Source organism: Amaranthus tricolor, chromosome 4, assembly GCF_026212465.1.
Source record: "Amaranthus tricolor cultivar Red isolate AtriRed21 chromosome 4, ASM2621246v1, whole genome shotgun sequence".
Classification (NCBI taxonomy): domain Eukaryota; kingdom Viridiplantae; phylum Streptophyta; class Magnoliopsida; order Caryophyllales; family Amaranthaceae; genus Amaranthus; species Amaranthus tricolor.
In genome coordinates, this window is record NC_080050.1 from 10,313,625 (window position 1) to 10,339,341 (window position 25,717).

Below are 25,717 nucleotides of genomic sequence, written 5' to 3' on the forward strand. Positions count from 1 at the left end.
AGTTTGGAAAGATAGCAAAAATAGGCTTCCACCAGCACTTAATCTATGGTTAATTACTTAATCAGGAGATTAAGTTTGTAATTAATTGTCCTAAAAAATCATACAGGAACACATGGGTAACTCGAGATTTTGAACCCTATCTCAGAAAATATACCGCGCATAATCTATTCTTAGAGTTGTGATATAACTATGCTATTACGACTATACAGGTCTATCCCATAATAGTCAACGTTAAGAATTGTTGTCTTTACATTTTGTAGGAAGCGACCTCACTTCCATATCCACATAGATGAAGTCATTTAAGAGTACTCTAACTATAGGCACTTCACTCAAAATAAAGTATAAATCTTAGTAAGAATTTCTATTATCTCAACCTTGATCTCTTAAGAGTTTATGTTTTAAAATAAAACATAGTCTACACATAGCACTTCATAACTTATTTTCTATGTAACGTGGACTCACCATTTTCTCTGCCTAATCAGTGTCCGATACATCCGATACAGATTGGTACTAGATACATGCTTAGTATGCTTGAATGAACATGGATCTGAAAGGTTGAAACCAAAGAACCCTAGATGACTAGATCTACAATTTAGATGTTGATTCTTGAAATTTTATGTTGAAAGTTTACGGTTTTTGATTGAAAGAAGGTGACGAAGAGTAGTGGCACGACGATCTTTAATCTTCACATTCACCAGAGCCTTCACTAGAGTTTCAAGGGCAGAGATAAAAACTACTCTAAAAGTGATTTGTATTGTAAAGAAAAGCATTGAAAATAGGTTCGCATTACTTAGAAAAAGAATGTTTTGCATTGGAAATAAAAAAGGTACATGAGATAAAATAATCTTTAATGTTTCTGGCTGCCAACCACTTTTTCCTAATTCTATGCTATATTTTACTCCTTTTGTTGAGATAGATTGACAACCTTTGTGGATCATTTTTTATACTGTCTGGTTTTTCTTTTTTTTTTTTCTGATCCATGTTAGAACATTTACTCACAAGAATATTAACTAGATTAGGGATGTGATCCACACTTTCCTTAGACATACAACACTTGTCTGAATACCTCAATGAATTTTATTACAAGGGGAACTAGGGATGTATTTATAGTATCTAATCCAAAAATCCAAAAATGAGGAAAATAAAGAAAGACAATAACTAACTTAGTTGGCATATATAACTTAGGTCAGGTGTTACAACTATTCTAACTTCCAAACAACCTTCAAACAACTTAACTATTTCTGATAAAACAATAAATTCACAATATACTTTCATGATCTGTTCTACCCTTATTTCTCAAGCTACTGCTGTCCTTTGGGGCTGTTGTACTATTTAAGTTGTACCCTTGTGTCTCAAGTCATCTTGTTGGAATAATATTTTTCCTTTGGTTTTCTTATTGAAAAAATGATTATATATACAAGAATATCAATTTAAGAAGATGGACTAATTATACAATGGCCAATAAAATATACTAAACACAATACAACTTTAAAATACCTCCCCTCAAGTTGGAGTATAAAGATCACAAATGCCCAACTTGCGGAGAAGGAGCTAAAATTGAAACTAAGTATAGCCGAGCGCCTTGGTGAAAATATCTGTCATTTGTGTACTAGTGGGAACATGAGAAGGACTTACAAGGCCTTATTGAATGGCGTCTCGAATAAAATAACAATCAACTTAAATATGTTTTGTGTGTTCATGAAATATTGGGTTTTGAGCAAGATACAACTTCATGACTTTTGGATAATCACCCCTAACCCTTTAACCATTTAAGTTCACATGTTACTGCAGTTATAGAACTGTACTCGGCTTCAGCAAAAGATTTAAGATACGATGACTTGTTTCTTTGTCTTCCAGGAAATAGGTGATTTCCCAAGAAGGACTAACCAACCCAGTTATCTCCTTTCGGAACAACCAATTAGCTAGTGGTAGATATATAAAAGTGTATGAAATTAAGAGGTTGTTTGTAAATATTATGAATTTTTTGAGAATTGAGTTTTGTCTTTAATTAGCTAGTGGTAGATAAATAAAAGTGTAGGAGATTTAGAGGTCGTTTTTAAATATTATGAATTTTTTGAGAATCGGATTTTATCTCAACTGGAACAGGTACTTTTTTCTTATGTATAATTTTAGGTTTGATTCTCATATAATTATTTTCTTTTATCAGTCTATTCTATATTACAGAAAAATAACATGAAAATTTTAAGTTCCTAAGAATTTGATAATTTAAATATTGTTTATTCTCAAAAAATAAAGTAAAACCAAGAAAATTTCCAATGACTAGAAAGTGTAACTTATCATATCCACCTCACGTTTATTTGGAATTCCCATGTATTGAAAATTTTCAAGTGCGACAAACAACTAAGTTGCATTCTTAGGAACTTAATAATGAAATAAATTCCTAGAAATAAACAATTTCTATAATTTCTACCTCAGAAAAATGAACTTTTAATTATTCATTGAAATTCTAACTTCCAATGATTTTTAATCAGTTTGTTAAACATAAAACACCAAATACAAAGTATTTGAATCATTAAAAACCAATATAAAAAAATAATCGAATTTAACGCCAAAACTATATCTATAAATATAATGACAAAGTAAAAGATTCAATGTTGTAATGACTCAAACAACGCAATCTAAATGGTGTCTTATGATGTTTAATAATGTGTGCAGTGTCATAAATTGTAATAGAAGGCTCAATCTGGTGTCCGCTTGACCATGTCAAGAGGATCCCTTCTTCCTCTATAATTGTTTTCAATTTGGATATTTTCTTCTTTAATAAGAACAAATCTTTTTTTTAAAGGGTTGACTAAATTTTTGGGGTTTATTTTTCATTATTTGCTTTTAACTATTTTTTCAATTTATAGTTGAAGATAGATCCAACTTAACAATAAATTGATAAAATAGATATTACTCCCTCCGTTATTATATGTTTTTCTCAAATAGAATTTACGAATTTTAGTGTCAAACTTTTGATCATGATATTTCATTGATCTACAGGAAAAAACATATTCATGTGGAATTTTAATAGATTTGTCTCAATATATACTTTCCAAATATCAACTTTTTAGAATTTTTAAAAATTCATAATTAAAATTATTTGATTTTTAAATTTACATTGAAATCTGCGCAAAAAGTGAATGGAAACAAATGAAAACAAAGGGAGTATTATTGTAGCATAATTTATCATAGATATTATTTTAACATAATCTATTAATCAAAAAATCAAAAACTTAGCAACTCATTCATTTTTTTTAATACAGCCTTGTACATGCTCATATCCTAATATTATCTCCTAATATCTAATTTTTGATAGGACAATAATGCTTTTCAGAACCTATTAAGATACATATATTCCTATTTCCTATAATATTTAATTTATAAAACAATATAAATGAATTTAAAATTATTCTTTCTCATAATGAAAAATATATTCTTTCCACTATGGCTTCGTAAGTTAATAATCATTCAACTTCATCCATTTGAGTTTTTTATGTTAATTGTTTATAATAATAATCATAATAAACATTTGTTGAATTTTTATATTCCCTCTTATTCACTAATATTGCCATATTTTATTTTTTTTAACATTATTCATCAATTACTATTAATATATGTTTTACTCTTAATCTATAAGTTAAATCATATTCAAGTATTTAATTCATTTTAATACAAACTTTTATTAATATCAAATTTTTTATAATTTTTATTCAAACACAATAAAAGATATTTAAGATTAAAATAATATATTGATAAATATATCAAATTAAATAGAACAATAATAATAAATAAGATAAGAGGGTATTGTTTTTGTGTAATCATTTGTAACTTATATTATATTGTTTAGAGCATAATTTAATGTTAATCTTTTATATTTTATATTTTAATAGAACGTATTTCAGTCAAACAGTAGTTTGAGTCTTGTTAAATACTTATACTGTTTTATACAAATCAATTCATGATATAATTATAATTAAGAAATCACATAATAAATTATACATCAAGTATTACATGAGACCATCACACTATTATAAAAGCCTATATAATTAGTCAATTTCTGTAATTGATCATTTAAAAATGTAAGTGATCACTTTAATATTATGAGTGATCACTTAAATATTTCCTATGAAAAGTAATTACTTCAAAACTGAAAGTGATCACTTTAAGGTTATAAGTAAATTTTATACTAACAAAATCCAATTACTGAAGCTCTATTAGCTTTCTCCAATAAATAATGGGCACCATAAAAACAAATAAGTTTCCTGCGCAAGATCAGCAAGAGGTAAAGAACCTAATTATAGTTTCCCAAAGCACCGTAAGCTCATACAAGTAAACTGAAATTACAGTCAGCGAACGGGATTCGAGAAGAAAATAACCAGAAAATATACAAGGAAACCAGCAATAAGAATTCCCCCATATATAAATGTTTGAGATGTATGCATAGGGGCTTTATATTCAATACTGCAGCATTTCATCTTCTCCTTTTCAATGGCCAAAATACTATCGACGTACCTGCATCCACCAGAAATACGAATCATCTCAACAGATGAAATACGAATCATCAGATAAAATTTAATCCAAAATTAAGCGTTAAAAGAGTAACTCACTGTTGAGTGAAAATCGATGACTGCAGGATTTCTGAACTGTTAAAATTTGCTTCCCCAAGCCGGTGGTCATATAATAGTGATGACAAGTCAACGAGCTGTTCTTCAAGGTGCTGTCAAAATATTCATTTACGTCATCAGTACAACAAATTCAGTATAATTGCTTTGGTTTTTGATTTTAATGGACTAAAGTAAAATGTATGGTTAAATCATGTGTATTTATTTATGTTGATATTTACTATCAAAGGTCAATCAATCGAAAACAACATATGTTGTATAGGAAGTTGTTGCATAAATCTTAGGTGGTGAGCCACTTAATGGCACTAGGGTTATGGAATGTTGAAACTAAGATTTGTTGTGTTAAAGAAAAAACATAAACAAGGTGCATGAGGCACTCCATCAGCTTACATCCAAGTATTTCTCTACTCTTTCAACTAATTCGTGTGGGAATGGTTCTGGAAGATGAGTTGTTTTTTTGTAGAATTTTTCCAACCACAGGTCAGTACTTGTCTTGTTTTTTTTACCCTTCACTAGTTCTCCAAGAGGAGTCTTCAAATATGCACTAGCAAAGGCTTGAACAGCCTGCAGGAAAAGGATGAAATGAGTCCAACCGACATTGAGAAGACTTTTCTATATGGCACATCCAAAAAACAGAATGCAGTATATCACCTCTGATGTATCCCTGATCCTCCGTAGTGCAGAATCAACATGAGCGTATATTGTGTTCCTCTGCAAACGAAAACACAGGTGAGCTCATAGAAACTACTAAAGCTCACATTAACAGTTAGAATTTAAAAGCATAATATGGTTATCAAAAAAAAAAAAAAATTAAAACTTGGCTTTACTCGTGCAACATCATGTAGCATATGACTGATTCCTGAAGAATTGGAGAATGGTCCAAATGGATGACAACCAACAGCCCAAAGCCAATTCAACACAGGTCTTTCATGTACATGTGAAGCTCTTTCATACGGAGCAACAAGTCCACCAACAGCTGAAGCAAGCCCTGCCAATATATGACGCTGTGCTTGTGATGGAAGAGCATGCCTCCTTTTTGTTTCAGAAACATAGCTGATGAAATATGCAAAGCATATCAATCGAGGTTAAGATAGCAACTAAATAAGGGGCAAAAAAGAAGTTTAGTCAGCTCTCAAAACTGAAAAAAATTGAGCCAAAACACATGCATGCATGTGTGAAACACACCAAAGATGGAAGAGAGGGAGGAGACAATTGACAAAATAGATGCCATCCATAGAATTTGAGAAATAAACTAATAAGTGTCCTCCCCATCCCAAATTAGTTGATGCAAATTTCTTTTTCAGCGGTAGCAATTTAATTGATACATTTCCTTTTATAGTGAGTTTTAATTCTCTTTTCCACAAATGTCAAACATAAACCATTTTTTGCTATCACTGGGTGAGTAGGTGAGTGTTTTCTGAGTGAGATTGCCTGCCAACAAACAACAAAAGTTTGGTCAATCGTCAAAACTCATGAAGATGATTCACAGACCAAAATGTCGGCACAGTCAAAACCAACTCAGGTGGTCCAAGGCGATAATCAATCATTTCAAATGATTAGTTGTGGAAGTGTGGTATTACGTCAACAGGGTCTTGGATTTTTAATTTTTGCAGTCCTCTCCTCACTGACCCTGATTTAGATCATTGCTAAATCCATTTTAGAAATTGTTATTTTGGGTTCAAAACTTTGAGCAGAAAAGTGAGAATAATTGTTATTTCCAGTCATTTACTGCACTCCAAAAGATTGAACAAAAAAGTGACGCAGAGATATGCAGCAATGGAGGAATCCTTTTTATTGTTTGCCCAATTTTCTGTACTTTTCTAGGAAAAAAGTGAGAATAATTGTTATTGTTTGCCCATTGAACAGCCCTAGTTCCAAAGCAAATTTAAAGAGTCAAGTTAGTACCTAAGCAAATGTTAACTAACCTGAGAGGTATTTGTGCACTTTGGTGCTCAAGCACAATTACAACATCTTTACTTGTCCAAATGAAGCTTTCATCTTCCATCATAAGGTTGGGATCAACATCAGCCAATGATAACACAAAACTAGTAAAGGAAGACATTACACATTAAGTATAATGATGACGAGCAGCAAACTACAAAAGTCACAAGAAAAAAGAAATAGAACTTAAAATCAGGTAGCCAGCTGAGTTACAAACATGCCTTTATTTGTGTGTTGTTTGTTGTCCTCTACCACAAAAATAAGTTTTAAAAAGAAAAATAATATATATCTCTTAAAAGAATCAGAACGAATCTTCTTTCTCTTACTACAATTCCACCAAAATTATTTCTAGCGAAATCCGAAAAATGTGTTTTCACATTAGAGTCCGAACACGTAATCATTGATAAAGCGTGCACATTGTCATCAAATACCAATGTTTTTTACTTACACAGGTATGACTCTGGTACCGTAGGTCCTGTAAAGGTCTCCTTCTTTCTTTAGAGTTCTTTTCTTTTTTTTGCCATGTCTACTTCCATAAGTATCCCACAAAGGCTTGTGCTTTAGTATGGAATCACTTGAATCAGCTGATTCATCCATCCAACTCTGAAAACGGCCAACATGTACTACAGCTATCAAAAGGTGTTGGAAAATGAAATTTTCACCATCAAAATTCCTTCCGGAATATACCAAATAACCATGCAGTACGGAAAACTATCAGCCATTGTTAAGTACTTAGATGGAGTTTACAAGGAGTAGAATAATAGATTATAAAACTTCTTGAAAATACTATAAATAAGAAATGAAAACCAAACCAAGATAACTAAAAAGTCGCAGATATTAATCAGAGCCAACACGGATAAGCAATTCAAGGGTAAAGGGACACAGACTCATTGGGGTCAATTGACCCCACTTGTTTCTTATAAATTCCCATATTAAAAATCAAATTTGAATAATCAAATATTAATTTTCTTTTCCAAATTCTGTTGTTTAATAATTAGCCCAAAAAAATGAACATTTATTTATTTAATTGTTGTCCAACAAAAAGCAAAATATAAATCAGATATCACAACTTTTAAAGTAAAAAAACATATCAATTAATAACTGAAAAAAAAAAGAAATAGAGAAATTGTTTAGTGAAATTCAGAGATTGAAATTGTTTGGCAATAATTTTAGAAGATGAAGCCTTGTCAACTACAATCATCAAGAAAAAAGAAAGTTAACTCATAGACTTTTTCTAGGTTATTATTATTTGATTTTATTGGGTTGCTAGGTTTAATAAATTTAAATGTACTGAATTATTTTACAACACAAAATTTTAGTTTATACAACATTTACTTTAAAATTGACTTTGACTTTAACTTTTTTGAACCCACTAAACATTAAATCTAGATCCGCCATTAACAAGAATGTCAAAATATCAAGTTGCAAAATGGGGTACATGCTAAACATTCACCAATACGAACTTTATAGTGTTGAAGTTACAAGAATGAAGAGCATAATTCTCATAGCTGAAAGAACTATATTGGATTCAAAGAATATGGTTTAACCTGGCGAAGGAAAAACCTATCTGAAAGAGAGGGATCAGCCATTTCCAATATACCAGCAGCAAGCACATCAGCCGATCTCTCCATCTCCTGCAGATGGCATCCTCGTGTTATAAAATTGCATATATGCAGATTTACAGAGAAAAATAAATGAAACTAAAATGAATAATCATAGAATTGGTTATTTCTTCAGGTTATATACTCAAAACAGTGAAGAGAACCGGGGGAAAATAGACCTCTCTAAGAATAGCACCGTCGATATATGTTTTTGTTTGGACATGAAAACGTCCATCATTTTTTGTTTCATGGACTGAATGGCCCCGCATCGCTTTGGAAACAGCAACAGCTAACTTCTCATGTTGATGTAGCATATGCACACCCCCAACAATAACCACTTCTTCGTCTTGGTGAACCATATTCTTCACCTGAAATGACAGATTTAGAGCACTGAGACGCACATCTTTTGGATTGATCTACCTGGCCCTAACTCTTAGATTCTACTAAGTTTATGAAAAGGAGTCCGACAACATATTCAATAGCATAGTCAAACAGCTCCTATCAAATGCATCGAAACCTAGAGCAATAATAATTTAACTTTGCTTCTTAGTTCTTATTGTTCAAAAATCAAAAAAAGAGTATTGTTTTGAATTACAGGGAAAAACTGCTAAATCGAATTCCTATTTGGCAGTCAGTACTCAACAACATCAATAATGTAACAGAGCTTGCCTTGCTCAAGGGCAAATTAAACTGAGCTCAACAACTAGTGAAAGCTTGAGCCCTTAGTTTATTGCATTGCTTGTTTTCTTAATATACCTAAAGTAACATCAAAATGATGATGTTCAAATTCATCTACTTCAAGAGGAACTCTCTTAGCCCATACCTCGTTGCCCGGGCGCTTACTTGCCCTACCCCCACAACCCAGCACATTGTTCAATATTCATTGAGATGATGATGATGTTCATGTGCAGACTATGAGGATCCTCTAGTTGAGAAGGGGGGGAGCAACAACGGGGGGGCGGCGATGAGGCAGAAGAATCTGAAGGGTGTAGGCAATGGCAACACGTACCCACTTATGAGGATGACCACGCTTTGATTATATGGAGGAACGCATTGGACGTTTAGATGATACTTTAACTGTTAGTTGAACACCCTTCATGACTTTTATGAATCAAACATGTTTGACAATAATGCACATTTGAATTCAATGCTCTTTGCCTAGAACGTCGAAATTGAATATTTCATGGGCACACCTTTTTAGGACCTTAGAGCCAATATTGCTGAGATGGACACTCAAAGGGAGAGGGAAAGAGTTGCACACCTTGAGTCCCAGAGCTCTTTCTCCTTTTTCCGCTGTGACTCTTCTAGTGGCCACTGAGAGCCACTAAACTTCTCCTATCTATGTGCTTAGGCACTTTTTCATGAGTCTCTTACTTTATAGCATTGAGGACAATGCTTCAGCTAAGCATGGGGGGTGTTTTTAACTGTCTGTATGTATATGTAACATACTCTATGCTTTCTTAGTTTATATACTTTCTAAAAGAACAAAAAAAAAAGCAAAAAAAAAGAAGAGGCTAGTCTGAAAACCTGTAAAGGTGGTCTAGGTAAAAGGAGAGTTCAGAGTCATCAACTGCTACATTTTCATCCTTTTTTGCGACATCCTCAAGTATATCTTTCTACCCCTATTTTTCTTTCTAATAATTCTAGGTCCATATTTTGTCTTAACAACTACCCACCTAGTCATCCTCACTTAAATTTCTCGCAAATTACATGTCTAATAACCTTTAAACATCATATTAGCTATAAATTTGACCTTTTTGCTCCATCCTCTCCATTACCAAATATTGTTCTTGGATCGCAAGACTCGAGAACTTCATTATTAAATCTTATTTATTTGTTTCTGAGTTTGGGTTATTTAGTTGATGAACATTCTGGTGGATGTTGTAATTAGATAGAATTCAACTTTCTAATGCTTGAATCTGCTATCAAATTTAAAAAGTCATTTGTTTCTTTATGCATAAAAGATTATGCTTTAGTTAAGTTACATAGGAAATACGGTAGTTTCCTACTGAAGAGGATTGGAAGAAAGTGTCTACTTTCTTACCTTTCTTAAGTGTTTTTTTATGCAACTTTGAGATTTTCTGTTTCTCGTTATGTAACTTGCAACTCTTATGCACATGAGATTTTTGGGACTAAATTTCTTCTTGCCAACATGAGTGTCGATGATGAGGGTATGAGAAAAATGGTTGCCAATATGATGATGAAATATAACAAATGTTATGGAAACATTGATAATATTAATATTTTAGTGTTTGTAGCTATTCTCCTTGACCCTAGGCATAAATGGAATTATGTTGATTGGATTGTGCGTGCTCATATGATGCCACAAAAATTGTTCTCCTCTATTAATATAGTTTGCTTGCATTAAAGAAAAGGAGGAAGGTTAGTATAAATTTTAAATGTTTTTCAATTGAATATTTAGGTGTAAAATATTATTTCTTTAATCTTATTTGTGGTTTAAATGTTTAGGGAATGTATTGACTTTTAAGCATCCAAATATCATAATTGATGAAATGAAAATCTTGATATCCTTGAAGATGATTAATGGAGCTTGAAGTTTCAACTTTTAATCACTTGCTTTTAGTTTTAATATTTTGATGTGTAAATTACGAAGTGGTAATATGGTTGTATTTTAATTCCTAAACTCTCTTGTGTCCCTTACCCTTTGGTTTGACTTTTATTTTGATCACTAAACACTCCCATACCCCATGGTTTGTCTTTTATGACTAATGAAGCTAAGTATTTCTAAGAGTTAGGCTTTGAATGCTTTTTTGTTATTTGTTTTGAAACAAAAAAAATCTTAAAGAAAAAAGAGATAAAAAAAAAACGCACAAAAGTGAAAGCCACTGGATATCCGGATACGAACCAAATATTTGGATCCGATCCAAATTAAACTAGATATTTGTTTTTATCCGAATAACGTTTTTCAATATCCGGATATCTAGATCGGATATGATCCACTATCCGATTTTGACCACCCCTAATTATAGTGTATGTTTGTATAATTTGTCCGAATAAGCTGAAATGTGATATTTTATATGTTTTTGAGGTGAAATTGGAGTTATATAGGTCTCATGGAGTTATAAGACGGTGAATCTAAGGCTCCTAACAAGTGAAGAAAGGAAGAATAAGAAAGGCACCAAATAATCCACGAGTCGTCGCCAAAGCCTTATGGAAAAAGCAATGACTCGCCGCTCCTGAAAAAAAAAAAGCAAGCAGATAAGAAAAATAACGAGTTGCCGCGACGACTCGTCCCCAAATTTCTAGTAATTGTGTTCTAACACAGCGAGTGGGCAATGAGTCGTCGTTTTTCATGCGACAACTCGTTGCACTAGTTATGGAGTAATTCGCACATCGTTTCTCATGCTTTTCCATTATCTATTTTAATTAATTTGTTTATATTTAATACTTTTCCAAGAAACCCTTATAAAAAGGCAATTTTTAAGATTAATTTTTTTTTCCTTTTTTGTTTATTTCCAGACAATTTTGTTTTTATGTAAGTGGTTACCTCCCAATTTTTTTACTTCCTCTTTTTCCTCTTTGAATTCCTAGAAACATTGTGGACAAATTGTTCATCTGTTCAATAAAAGTTCAATTGCAATTGTGCTCAATAATTTTTATTTTGTTGTTCTTTTAATTTATGTTTGTTTAGTAGTTTCAATTTCTAGTTTTATGTTATTGAATTGTTCTAGGGTTTTCATGTTCTTAGGTTATTTCTTAATTTTCAATCTAGAAACATGTCTAGGATTTAAATTACTATTTTTATGTTTTATAATATGTTTAGTGAATAGTTTATTATATAGGGTAGAGGGATTGATCCCAATTCAATTACAGATTGCAGCTAGTATGAAATTTCTTATAATTTAGAAATATGTTACTAAATCCATGCTTAATAAAGATCGAAATAAATAATTTTGTTAACTTTTTCAATAAAACGAAAGTTTGAGAATAGGAGTAATTTAAGATTGAGGTACATTTAGGTTAAATTCCTATAAATTCAGCCAATAGATCAAAAGTTTGAGGATTGAATCAATAAAGCTCTATAAAGATGGTTAATCTATAAGTAATGAAACAGTTGACATCTGTATGGATATTGTATGATTTTCGATATCCTAGATTCTTCTTATTGTTATTTATAATCTGAATTTGCGCAGCAGTTGTAGTAGTTAATTCTCTAATAGTAGCATTGTTACATATAAAAATCCTTCGTATATTTTGTTCTGCATTGCGTGATGATTAGGATCAAGCAGAATAATTAAACTAGCTTCCCAGAGATCAACCCATTTGCTACACTTACACTTTACTCTTACGGTTAAAATAAACTAATCGAAAAACGTGGGAAATGGCGTGCGGTTTCACCCTGACCTGAGCGATGAATCCTCGCAAGAAAAGCGGCAATTCATCGTCTACTTGTTGCCTTGGAACACATTTTCCAAAAATTAGGCGACGAGTCGCTCCTAGAATTATGCGGGAGTAGTCGCCTATTTAGCAGCGACTCATCGCTTTTCTTGCCCTTTTTCACGAGCAGCAAGTCGTTGCTTTTGCCATAAGGCCTTGGTAACGACTCGTGGCTTCGTGCCTTTGTTGTTCGTCCTTTTTTTCACCTGTTAGGGTTTTAGGCCATTTATCCAAACCTTCACCATCTTATAACTCCATAGGACCTACTCCAATTCACCTCAAAAACATATAAAATATCGCAATTAAGCTTATTAGACAAACTTATACAAACACACATTATAATCATATAAAATGGTACAACTTATTAGTGTTGAACTCAAACAATTTATTACAGGTATCATGTGGTAGACCCACTTTCCTCGTTTTATCTTTAAAAAAGGAGGTGGCTGCTACTACTACTTCGTATGGACAAACTAATTAATGTTCATCATACAATATTTATCGACTTGTCTGTACTAGAGAAATTTTGAATTACATATCCAGAAACAAAGAAAGAAGAAAAAGCGCCATTTGTCATGCTTAAATTCGAATTTGATTACTTTAGTTGTATCGGCCATAGTTAAGGAAATCGGAAAGTTCCCACCGAATCTCATTTCGGAACCTTCGTTTCCAAAATTCTAGATTAACGTTTCCGAACCTACATTCCCCAAATGAATTTACAAAGCCCAAAAACATATAATAATTATTAAAACTAAAGCACTTCTTTTCTATTATATCTTTTCCTTTATCTTTACTCTTTAGTCATTTTCTTTTCTTACCTTTTTTTACTCAGTTTTATTTCGTTGTACAATAAAATTGTACTCACGTTTCCGAACTCTAAAATTAACTTTTCTCATTTTTGTTTTTGTTTCTCGTTTCAGATTGAATTTCGTTTCAAGTAACATTGGTATCGGCACAAAACGTTGCGCTTTGAAGAATAGTAACATCAGCTGATAATGGTTTCCTTCAGAAACTTTGTTGCATGTTGACGATATGCATGATGAGGCCACGTACCACAACCCGAACACTATACATCTATAGTTCTATTTACTGAGCCGGCTCACTTATATTTCAGTCAGAAACTAAATTAATTTCAATGACACAAAGTTCAATGAACAAAAATGTAATGTTTTGCATGTAGCTCATTAGAGAGATATAAAATGAAGATTAAAGAGCCAAGCAAAAGCCATCCATTATCATGATTGAACTAAAACAAAACATGGCAAGCATCAATTACACCAATACAGCAAGGAGGTGAGTAACTTACCTCAGCTTTGATAGTTTCAACATCTATACTGTAATTGTGGCCTTTTTCCATGATGTTGTATCGATTATGGTTTTGAAGGACAATGATTGGTATGAGCAACCTTCTTGTCATATCAACAGTTTCAAACCTACAATGATAATAGAAAATCACCAACAAGGGAAATAAATAGATGTAACTTAACTTGAAATTATAAACTATTCTTTGTGAAAGTAGATAGTGATTGGAAGAGAGGACCAACAAAGTCAACCAATGCCACTCAAGCATATTGATCCCTAATAGTAATTCTACTTCCGGAATCCCATACACATTCAAAAACTAAATGTGATGCAATCTCTATGTTACTCGATCAGAACCCTTTACTATGTTATTTTTAAAAGCTCAAGTATGTTAGAATCTCCTTTCAGAACCCTTTATTGTGTTATTTTTATAAGCTCAAGTATGCTGAGTCTCCTACAATGCAACAGTAAGACCTTCAAAGCAAAAATGCAGTCTCTATGCAAACCATCCAAATGAATAAGCTAAAGTTAAACACTTCACTCAGAGCCTCTTGGGAACAGCGAGCCTGTTGTCAGCACATGAAGAATCAATATGGTATGATTTGGAATGGTCAATATTTCTGGTTCATTCTGATTTTACAGGCAACACATATGTAGCATAATAATAGTTGGTCCGCTCAAAATCCTTCTCTGGTGGTTTGATCATCCAATTAAAAAAGTAAGAAGTTAAAGAGAACATAATCTAAATGCCTTTGTTTATCCAATCTAGTAGGATCAATTAGTTAAGATATAGAACACGTCTTGCACAAACATTTATGAAAATATAATAGGCATATAATAGTACTTAATTACTTTCTCGGTGCAACTAAAGATTACTAGAATAGAGCAAAAATGCGATAATGGTCACAATGCAGTAAAGACACGGGAACGCGGTAATTGGAGTGATGTGGTTGTCTTACCGTCAAATATCGGCCTAAATCATTAGATATCCCTTAATTAGGCTTAAAATGCTTTCTTTTACACTTGACGGCACAGGTGCTATAGATTTGGTAATTTTAAAATCCTTTACAACGATACAATATGATGTCGCCTTGTTTTTGCACTATGGTTACTAGGCAATAAATGAGTCTCTAGTCTATACTAGTTCGAATGATGGCTTTGTACATCTAGAGTCTAGACATCACTAAATTACACCAACTGGTTTCTTGAGAGTTACTCAACAATGAAGATCAGGTAATACAGTTTACTAGTCCTCCACTCAGCAGGATCGAAACAGTCATCATCTACAAGTACCGAGGGAGAGGGGGAGATGAAAGAATGAGAAAATGTCATAATCTTGAAAGTGAAATGAGTTACTTCAACACATCTAATAATTCAATAGACCAAGCAAGTAATCCACACAAACCTAACGTCTGGAGCTATGACATGCTCCACTGTGGTCGAGATGAGTGATCCAAGTTGACCAACAAACACATCTTGGTTTAAATGATCAGCACCTGCATTTAGACCTTTAGGGAACAGCACATTTCTAATGCGTGGGAGTGTTCTTGAACCAATGCTTCCTTCTTCAGTTTCAATCTTCCCATATGTGCAAGGACCTGCTGACAAGTCGATAACAACAAATCTGCAAATAGTGTCAAACATTATTTGCAGCAAACAACTTAAGGTTTAGTATATAAGCCATAATGTGGGTGTCAATTTTTTTCAGTTGTCAGGAAATAGTGAATACCTGCTTGAGCTCAGCCAAACTTGAGATGCTCCTCCTCCATTGTACCGGTAACGATATATGTAATCCCCTTCTTGCCTTTTCACATCATCTTCGGTAAGTTGTGGAATTCTACTATATATCAAATTTTCTAGATTGATTTCCTGGTTTCTAGGATCCATTCTGACCTGTACGTATTGATATTGTACAGAGTAAAATTTTTAAAAAGACAAAATGGAAAATACAGCATCAATACAAGTAGCTTTCAGAAAAACCACGGCTAAAGCCACAATCTCAAAGGGAGACACTGTGCTCTGTTATGGGCAAAAGAAGGCTAGGAAAAACGAATAATAGCACAATCGTAAACCCCCAATCCCCAAAGGCTAAAAAATGCATTTAAATAACGGAAAGAAATTAAACTTTCAAATTGATGACATCAATTCTAAACCAAAACTTAATAGAAAGACGTCGACAAAAGAACATATCAAACCACCTTATTACAAAAAATTTACAATACCTTATCAAAATTCAACACAAATATTGCAGTTGGCACGGGCCTGTCAATCTCTGGAGTTGGATACCCAGTTCCATCAACATTAAATATGTACGTATAAAGCTGCTGAAAAACAGGCTCCACAGTTGTTGCTTCTATGTCAAACGCAGGCACTTCCTTGCCAAATTCAGTCTAAGATTGGAATTTATTTAATCAAAGTCATTTCAACCAAAAAACTTCAAAATCAATCATAGCACCCCTCCCAAAATATTCAAAATTAATAACATAAACAACATTTAATGAGGCATAATAAGTTCTAATGACAGTACCGCAATGTTCTAAATATAAATAATCTTTAGAGAATTCTACTATAGAAGCATATGAAACAAGATTTATGATTGCAATTGTAGATATTATGAATAACTCTGTCTGATGCATATATACAGCGTACAAGTAATTAACATCAGATACTTAAATTGAGATGAACTTCCAAATACTCTCATTCTTGTTTAACTTTTTTCTTAAATCGACAATCAGATCAATGACAAACTTGATATTTCGCATTTTATTTTGATAAATTGAAAGCTCGCATTCATTCAATATTGAAAATCAGAATCTTTAACATCAAAAAAAAAGTTGGATAAATCCATCGTATGTCCATAATTTGACGGCCATGGTACCTCATAAAGATATTCAATGAGAAAAAATAGCAGGGCAGGAATAACAAAGGGTTTTCTTTTTTGGGTGGGGATGTTATCAAGAAGCAACAGCAATATATCATCACCTCTCTTGCTGTTCCAGCAGGAACCATAGCATCCTTTAACACTTTCTCAAGAGATATCAATTCCGCTTGTTGAGTCTGCATCACAGTAAGAACTTGGCTTGAACCCATTCACAGTAGCAAATCACCAACAATAAGAAACGGTTCATTCACATTGAAATAAATAACAGTGAAAGTTGACCAAACATTCTAGTAGCTTTATCTTGACTACATATATGCCAAAAGAACCATATATGTTGAAATTTTTACCGGGAAAACATTGTAGACAAGATGATGTTCTATATCCAACGGCTCTCCAGTCTCCAAACAGGAGGGACGATGAGTTGGGAAGCTGACTTTAAGAAATTCCTGCAGCTTGTGGAAGTCCAATGAGTACCTAAAGCCTCCATCACCACTGAACCCAACAAGGACCACATTGACTTCTAGTGGGACTTGGAAAGGTACCTGTATGTCATGATGTTACAGTCAATGAATATTAATTCAAACAAATGAGAATTTTAGAACACCAAAAGTGGATATATGCAAAGGATAACTACAAGGAAAATGGAAATAAAAATTGATTTGAAATCCCCTTTTATAAAATCACAAACATAGAGAAATGAAATAGGATGTATATTCCAAAGACTTTTTGGGAGATAAACACTAGCACTTTATAGGCCAGACTTTGTTATTCCACTATTTCATTTCTATTACACGACACGACAAGGACCAAGACGCAAACACAACAATTAGACCAAATCTGGACCTCTATGTTCGAATACGACAGTCTTTAGCAGGTAAGATTATCATCCAGAAATTTATATAACTTTATCATTAGAAATTGACAATTAAAAGCTTAATATCTTTATGTTTGGATATTAAATATATATTCTGAATATAGAGTAAAATCAATATTAGTAGTTATTTTTAATATACTCAATGCTCATTGTTGTTTGTGTGTCCCTGTGTCTAAAAATTCCATGTATCTACGAGTTGAGCACTCAGAGTGTCACAGCTGCAAATCACAAGGATACAATTGTCTATCACAGGCACAAGAAGTGAGCTGGCATTTTCATAACATAACAGAAATTTGTCGAGGAATAGGGAATGTTCTAGAATGAGAATCTTTTGTAACCAACTTAATTAGCAGCAAGTTTATTTAGACTTGTTTAGCTATAAATACCCTGATGTAATAATTGGTTAATCATCCAAAAAGCAATACAAGAAAATCTTCGCTCCTTTATCTTATTTTGCTTTTTTCCGTACAGAGTTAACCACAAAGTGGTATCAGAGCCATCCTTCTTTTCTCTCTTTCTTATTGTTGCTATGGGAAACCCTACTAATTAACAACATATTGAGCACCTCGAACAGAAGATTGGTGAAGTATCCCAACGTTTCACTACCCAAATACAGGCTAAAATTTTTCGTTTAGAGGAGTAAATGGCCATGAATCAGGTTGTGATGGAAACAAAATACACTAAATTGGATAAAACCATGGCGACAATGGAAGAGACCAAGTTAAAAATGCAAGAATACACAAACCAGATCATGAATGGAAACTCCAGGATACAATCTAGATATAGTACTCTAGGTAATCCTCCCCCACCTCCTCCATTTACTCCTCGAGGGATGGGTACTCCCTTGCTGAATCAAGGTGAAAATGGGAGGCAAAACATTGCACAAAATGATAATCATGATTTTTTTTTTAAAACAAAGAAGATCAGGCATTTGGTGAATACGTTAAAAATGTTGGAAATAGTGGCTGAAGAGTTAAGAGATTGGAGCTACCCATTTATACAGACGGGTGGATTTTTCGGGCTGAACGTCACTTCTCATTTTATAATCTAACCGAGGAAGAGAAAATGGAAGTTGTTGTGGTGAGCATGGATGGAGATGACTTATTTTGGTTTCAATGGGTGGACCAACAAAATACCATATCCATTGAAGTACTTGTTACTCAATAATTTTTGTCCTCATGACCAAGGAAGCCTGGTTGAACAATGGTTGGCTGTGAGGCAAGAAGGGAGAGTAGCCGAGTATTATAAGGAGTTTGTAGAGAAAATGTCACCTCTGGGAAAAATTCCAATAAAATTTCCTTTAGAGGCGTTTGTAAATGGACTCAAGAAGGAAATAAGGTGTGAACTCAGATTAATGGACCCCAACAACCTTAAAATGACAATGGAATGGGCAGAAAAGATTGAACATAAAGGTTGAGCAATTATGGAAGACAAAAGGAGTATAACATATTTGGGCCTAATCACTCAAAAGCCATACTCAAAACCTACCCTCAAATAAATTGACTAATTCCCACCAACCACCCATACCCTATTCTAAACCACAACCCTCTTCAACAAAAACCTACCTATAAAACCGAAACAGTCACATCCCTTTCAGTGAACGCGAGATGCGGGACAAGAAAACTATGGGACTGTGGTTCAAATGTGATGAAAGGTGGTCCTTCAACCACGTATGTAAGAATAAAGAAGTCCGGTTGATTTTGATCGAGGATAATGAGGAAGAGAGGAGCGAAACTTTGACTAATGAGGAACAACTAATGTTGGATGTTAAAGATCCATAGGCGGGAATGTCATTACAATCCTTAATTGGATTCTTAAAGCCAAAAACATGGGCAGGAATGTCTTAATTGATTCACGAGCCACGAATAACTTCATCTCGACTGTCATAGCTTATCAATTAGGACTCGACATTTCAAGGTGTAAAACATTTGGGGTTACTTTGGGAACGGAACTGAAGGTTGTGGGGATGGAATTTGTAAGCGAGTTGCATTGAAGATTCAGGAACTCGAAAATTGTGATGACATTTATGTCCTAGAGTTGCGAAGTTTAGATATCATCTTGGTAGGGCAATGGCTAGAGAGCTTGAGGATTGTCGTGATAAATTGAAAAAACCAATTTATGAGTTTTATTTGGGATGACAGAGAAGTGACATTAGTGAGGGACCTATCTCTGAAATGTACAAAAATATCTATCAAAAAGCTGATAAAAACATCAAAGGCCGGTGGAAATGGAGTGTTAATGGGTTAAGTAATTCAGAAGATAAATCTGCCATGATGGTCCCACCCTTTTTAACCAAAACTTTGCATACCTACCCCCAAGTTTTACAGCCTACATATGCCCCCCACAAGACCACATGACCATTCTATTGTTCTTAAAGAGGGCAATACTCCAATAAGTATAAGGCCTTACCGATACACACATGTGCAGAAAAAGAGGATTGAACGTTTGGTCCAGGATATGTTGAAAACTGGAATGATACAACTGTCCATCGGTCCGTTTGCAAGTCTAGTGATTTTGGTGAAAAAGCGAGATGGACCATGGCCGTTTGTCTCGGTTATAGAGCCCTAAATAAAGCAACCGTCCTAACAAATTTCCCATTCCGGTTATCGATGAATTGTTTGATAAGCTAGAAGGGTCTACAGTTTCGAACATATGATTGACACAAAATGCCATGATCCGAATGAAGGCCAAAGGTGTTTCAAAAACGGCGTTTCGAACAGACGATGGCCATTATGAATTTTTAGTAATGCCTTTTGGCCTTTCTAATGCTCCTACAACTTTTCAATCATTGATGAACGAGTTATTTAGGCTATACTTACACAAATTTGTGTTAGTATTTTTCGATGATAGATTGATTTATAGTCGGAATGAGGAGGAATACAAGGAACATGTACCGTGTGTTCTTAAAACCTTGACTGAAAAGTTTTTGGTAATTATCGGAAACAAGTGCAATTTTGGAATGTCCCAAGTCGCCTATCTTGGCGATGTCATTTCGGCAACGGGGGTTGATGTCGATCAAGAGAAAATTTCAGCCATTGGCAGTAACAGAAGCTTTTGAGGGTTGATGGGCTACTATCGACGTTTTGTTTCCAAATATACCCATAGGCTCACTGATCAATTGAAGAAAGAAGCGTTTCATTGGGATGAGGCAGCAACAGAAGCTTTTGAGGGAATCAAATCAAACAAGAATCAAGTTCTTGTTAGCTATGCCGGATTTTCAAAAATTTTTGTGGTTTGATTTCATAATCATGTACAATCCAGGGACACGAACTTGGAGTTGTCCTTATGTTAGACAGTCACCCCATTGCCTTTTTCAGTCGAACACCGGGGTTACGGGCACAACAAAAACCTATTCATGAACGTGAATTAATGGCGCTCATTTTTTCTATTTTGAGGTGGAAACACTACTTAATGGGGCAACGATTATAGTGAAAACGAATCAACAAAGTCTAAAATTCATGTTGGAACAACGGGAGAATGGGTCATAATATCAAAAATGGGTTATGAAGTTAATGGGGTTTAATTTCATAATCATGTACAATCCAGGGAGCAAGAATGTAGTAGCAGATACTCTCTCAAGAAGAGCTTAAGACATGAAGGAATTGTGTACAGCAATTAGTTCTATTTCGATTGATTGGGACCAATAAATGCAAGAGGTAAAAGCAGACTCATCCTTATCTCGTATACAGACGGAAATCAAAGCTGGTGATGATGCTCCACTTGGTTTTTCCTTGAATCATGGTTGGTTGTTTTACAAAAGGTGATTTGTCTTAGCCAAAGCTTCCCCTTTTATTCCAGTTTTGTTACAAGAGTACCATGATTCCCCCCTTGGTGGGCATGGCGGTAAAGTTAAAACTTACCAACGCTTGGCTATGGAATGGTATTGGGATGGAATGAGGAAGTAAGTGACCAACTATGTTCAACAATGTCATATCTGTCAACAACAAAAAGCCTCAAATCAGACCCCTGCAAGGGCTCCTCCAACCTTTGCTAATCGCTACCATGGATTTTGTCAAGGACCTACCAAAATCTTATGGGGTGGACACGATTTTAGTGGTTCTTGATCAATTTACAAATTACGCACATTTTCTGACCTTAAAACATCCTTTCACAGCTTCATCACTGACCTCTCTGTTTGCCAAGGAAATTGTACAGTTACATGGCTTTCCGTCATCCATAGTCTCCAATCGTGATTGAACTTTTTTTAGTTTTTTATGGAAAGAGTTCTTTCGTTTCAAGGCACTAAGCTGGTTTGTAGCACTGCTTCCCATCCCCAAACGAATGGGCAAACGGAAATTGTGAACAAGGCTTTGGAAACCTTCTTACGTTGCTTCATCAATAGCTATAATACATGCCCCCATGCATCCATCAAAATGACCCCCTTTCAAGCCTTATATTGGCGCCCTCCTCCTCACTTGATTTGTTTTGGTCACTTCCACACTTAAGTTGAGAACTTGGATCAACTTTTACAAGAACATGATGCCATGATAGATGAGATTCAATTCAATTTAGTGAAGGCTCAACTAACCATGAGGCACTATGCTAATACAAAGCATCAAGACCTCTCTTTTGAAGAAGGTGATTGGTTTTTTAAGCTTCAAGCCTACCGCCAACAATCATAAGCCAAGAAAGCAAACGAAAAGTTGGCTCCTCGTTTCTTTGGCCCTTATACTGTCATTGAGAAAATTGATAAGGTAGTATACAAATTAGACCTTCCTAACCACAGCCTTATCCATCCCATTTTTCACGTTTCCCAACTTAAACCAACTCGAGGTTTTACTACCCCATAGGATACTCCTCCCCTTATATCGAGTAACATAGTATTGGAATCAGAGACTGATGCCTTGCTTGTCGTTCGCTATCCTAGTCCATTTCAGACAGAGGTTTTGGTACACTCATATGGATTGTCAATCTCAGAGGCCACATGGGAAGATTATCACAAACTCCTCACAGCTTTCCCTTCCTATCAGCTTGAGGACAACGTGAAGCTCCTAGGCAAGGGTATTGTCACAGTTGCAAATCACAAGAAGGATACAATTGTGTATTCACATTTTCATAACAAAAATTTGTTGAGGATTAGGGAATGTTTTAGGATGAGAATCTTCTGTAACCAAATTAATTAGTAGCAAGTTCATTTAGGCTTGTTTAGCTATAAATACCCTGATGTAATGAATGGTTAATCATCCAAAAAGTAATACAAGAAAATCTCCCCTCCTCTATCTTATTATGCTTCTTTCTGTACTTTTCTTTTGCTGTGTGTGCAAGTTGAGCTCCAAATATAAAACCTATGATCATGTGTGCAAGTATCACTTTCCAGTTTCCACAAGCAAGGTCTAGTGATCGATTCATACCTAGTCTCCCTTTTCCTCAGCCTACTAGTAATACAAAAACAAATTAAACATTTTGAAGAAGAATTCATGAGGATGGTCACTGGAACTGATACATTGGTTCATGTAGTCGACCCTAATATTTTAGGATTAAGGATTTAGCATTGTAGTTGTTGTGATGATAATGTGTGCAAAATCGGTTTAGAGTTCAATGATATGTCAAATAATTCTTTTGGAATAGGATATACATCAACAAATGGAAACAAGTTTTACTCTGTTAAAGCAAATACTTTCCATGAGTGCACCTAAAATAACACGGGTTAGTAATTTTAATTCTAAACGAACAATCATGAATATGGTCGAGGTAGGTAGAAAGATTTGAGAAAGATAGTAAGTCGTCAATGCTGGGTGGTGAGAACCTCAATATGAAATATTTCAAGTGTTAAGGCTTTCGGCTTTACAATTTTGAGAGCATTAACCATGCATGAAGTGTATGCATTGGGTGAAAAACCATTCTTGATATGCAAGCATGATGATGAGAAGGATGATGTTCCCCATCCTACTCATGAGGAGGGAAGAGAGCACAAAGATGAAGACGATGGTTAAATGTTGTCATGTGGATGAATGTGGAGAGCACTAGATGGTTAGGTTAGCCCTCCATAGTTTATACAATGGTTTAAGAAGGAGAGCATGAAAAATGCATGAAACTTGTTCCATTTTACGGTGTTGCTTTGGAAGGAAGATATGCAACCTTGTCATGGATGGAAATAGTATGAAAAATATGCATAGTTTGGAAATTGGTAAAAAGCTCCAATTGAAAGTTTCAAGCATCCCAAGCCATACTAGTTTTGTTGGTTGGATGAAACAAGTGGAATTTGAGAGCATATAAATACCTAAGTTGCCAACAAGGACCAAATGGAAAGTGGCGTGGTCCCCTAAGAAGGTCATGGCAATCCAACCTAAAGACTACGCATAATAGGTATGATGATACCTACACTTTTGAGGCAAGATCGGAAGTTCCTCATCATTATTCATTTCCCATCTTCAAGACTACACTTCAAGAACGACAAGCATGGTAAAATTATCCACCTTTACAAAGACAAGGTGGAGACTGAACTCTATAGGTCGTATGATGCCTTTAAAGAATTGATAACATACTAGTTTCAAATTATGCTTCTAAAGAGCACTTCTATGTTCCCACATTCAAAGTCAAATCGCAAAAACAACAACCTAATAGTAAAATGACTCACTGAAGAAGTCTCTACACAAACAACATTTGCAAATTGCTGAAGCTCTTAAGTCGAATTGCAAACTTGAAGGCTCTAAGTAATAAAAGATAACAACAAGAATCTACTTAACTAACAATTCTCTTGATTCCCTCTACATCTTATTCTCAAATCTAATCTCAATTTCCCCTTTTTTTTTTAACATCGATCAATTCCCACTCTGATTTAACGTGATGCAATGTGATTAAATTATAAACACTAGATCACTGATATAATTATACGATTTAGTGAGTGTAAATTTCTTCATCCGCAAAAGAAAAAAAACAAAAAAAAAAAAACGAACTTCAGTTAGTAGCATCAAGCAAGTAGTGTTGGAGCTCTAGATCCTGCAATTCTAGTGCGATCAAATTCAAACGAAATAAAACAGGTGTAAGCATCACAACAAGAATTACATTATCAATTAAATAGAAGGAGAGAAGAAGAGAAGAGATAAACCCTAAAAAAATTACCTCAGCGCGAGAATGAAGCATACGACGAACGTCAGATCGAACACTATCCTTGACGTCATGGAAAGCTCCATGGTGCCAGTGAGGGCTTCCAGGGTCTCTCCTAAACGCTTTGTGCGCTGACTCCATTGATGGAAGCTCCGCCATTAACAACGTTAACATTATCACCGTTAGTGCACATCTCCTTGCTTGTTTCATTTTCCATGGGAATTGAAATGAAATCATTAATTTCATTCGCAGCTGTTTGAGATCACGTTTGTTGTTTATCACAATTGACTATTGAGAAGGGTAGTGTTAAATGACGATGGTGTAGCAGTGCCTGTATGATTATAGTCGTTGATGGTTTCAGAATGATGTGTAATAATGTTAAATGAAGTGAATTATGCAAGTTAACAAATTGATTTAAAATGTATTACAAAAGTCATTTCTACAATATAAAATAATGTCTAATACAAAGTATTAGCAACCACATCTAAATAATAGAGATACTCCCTCCGTTCCTAAATGTTTTTTCACTTTGGGTATTTCACGGGAATTAAGAAAATTAGAATCTTTGGTGGTAGTGGGTACTATTTTAATATGTAATAGTGGGAAGTAATGATTGTATTGGAATAATGAGAGAGAAATTAATTGTAGATATAATTAAATAATCAAAAAAAAATCTGATTTTATTGTAGAGAGAGAAAGTACATGGAGGGAAACTAATCACTTTCCAAATTGGGAAAGTTTACAATTTTGTTTCTAAAAAAAAGGAGGGAATTAGAATTACATGTTCAGCAGTAACAGAAGTATTAGAAATACATGACCTTGCATTGGCCAAATTAGAAATACATGGATTAGTAAAATGAATAATTACAAGTACAATATCCAAAAAAATGACCTTACAAATTCCTAATCAGCTTATTTAAGCTGCTGATTTAAGGCATGAAGCATAAAAATCAAAACAGCAGCCTCAACTGTCCAGCAACTAACCCAAACAGCACCCTCACATTACCAAAAACAACTGTCCAGCAACCTCATTTGCATCATTAGCCTT

The 25,717-nt window shown here is 34.2% G+C and overlaps 1 protein-coding gene across 1 annotated transcript; it reads right to left on the bottom strand.

Moving 5' to 3' along the window:
• Positions 1-3,981: 3,981 nt before the first annotated feature.
• LOC130809798 (uncharacterized) lies at positions 3,982-25,170 on the bottom strand. The gene is made up of 16 exons (XM_057675602.1): positions 24,685-25,170; positions 17,096-17,290; positions 16,850-16,924; positions 16,090-16,257; positions 15,597-15,760; positions 15,273-15,491; positions 13,872-13,998; positions 8,347-8,535; positions 8,114-8,200; positions 7,015-7,169; positions 6,551-6,670; positions 5,453-5,678; positions 5,277-5,336; positions 5,016-5,189; positions 4,611-4,720; positions 3,982-4,515 (listed from the first exon to the last, which is right to left on the bottom strand). Exons 1-16 carry the CDS (start codon positions 24,913-24,915, stop codon positions 4,350-4,352), a joined length of 2,466 nt encoding a protein of 821 aa, XP_057531585.1. The 5' UTR covers positions 24,916-25,170; the 3' UTR covers positions 3,982-4,349.
• Positions 25,171-25,717: the final 547 nt, after the last annotated feature.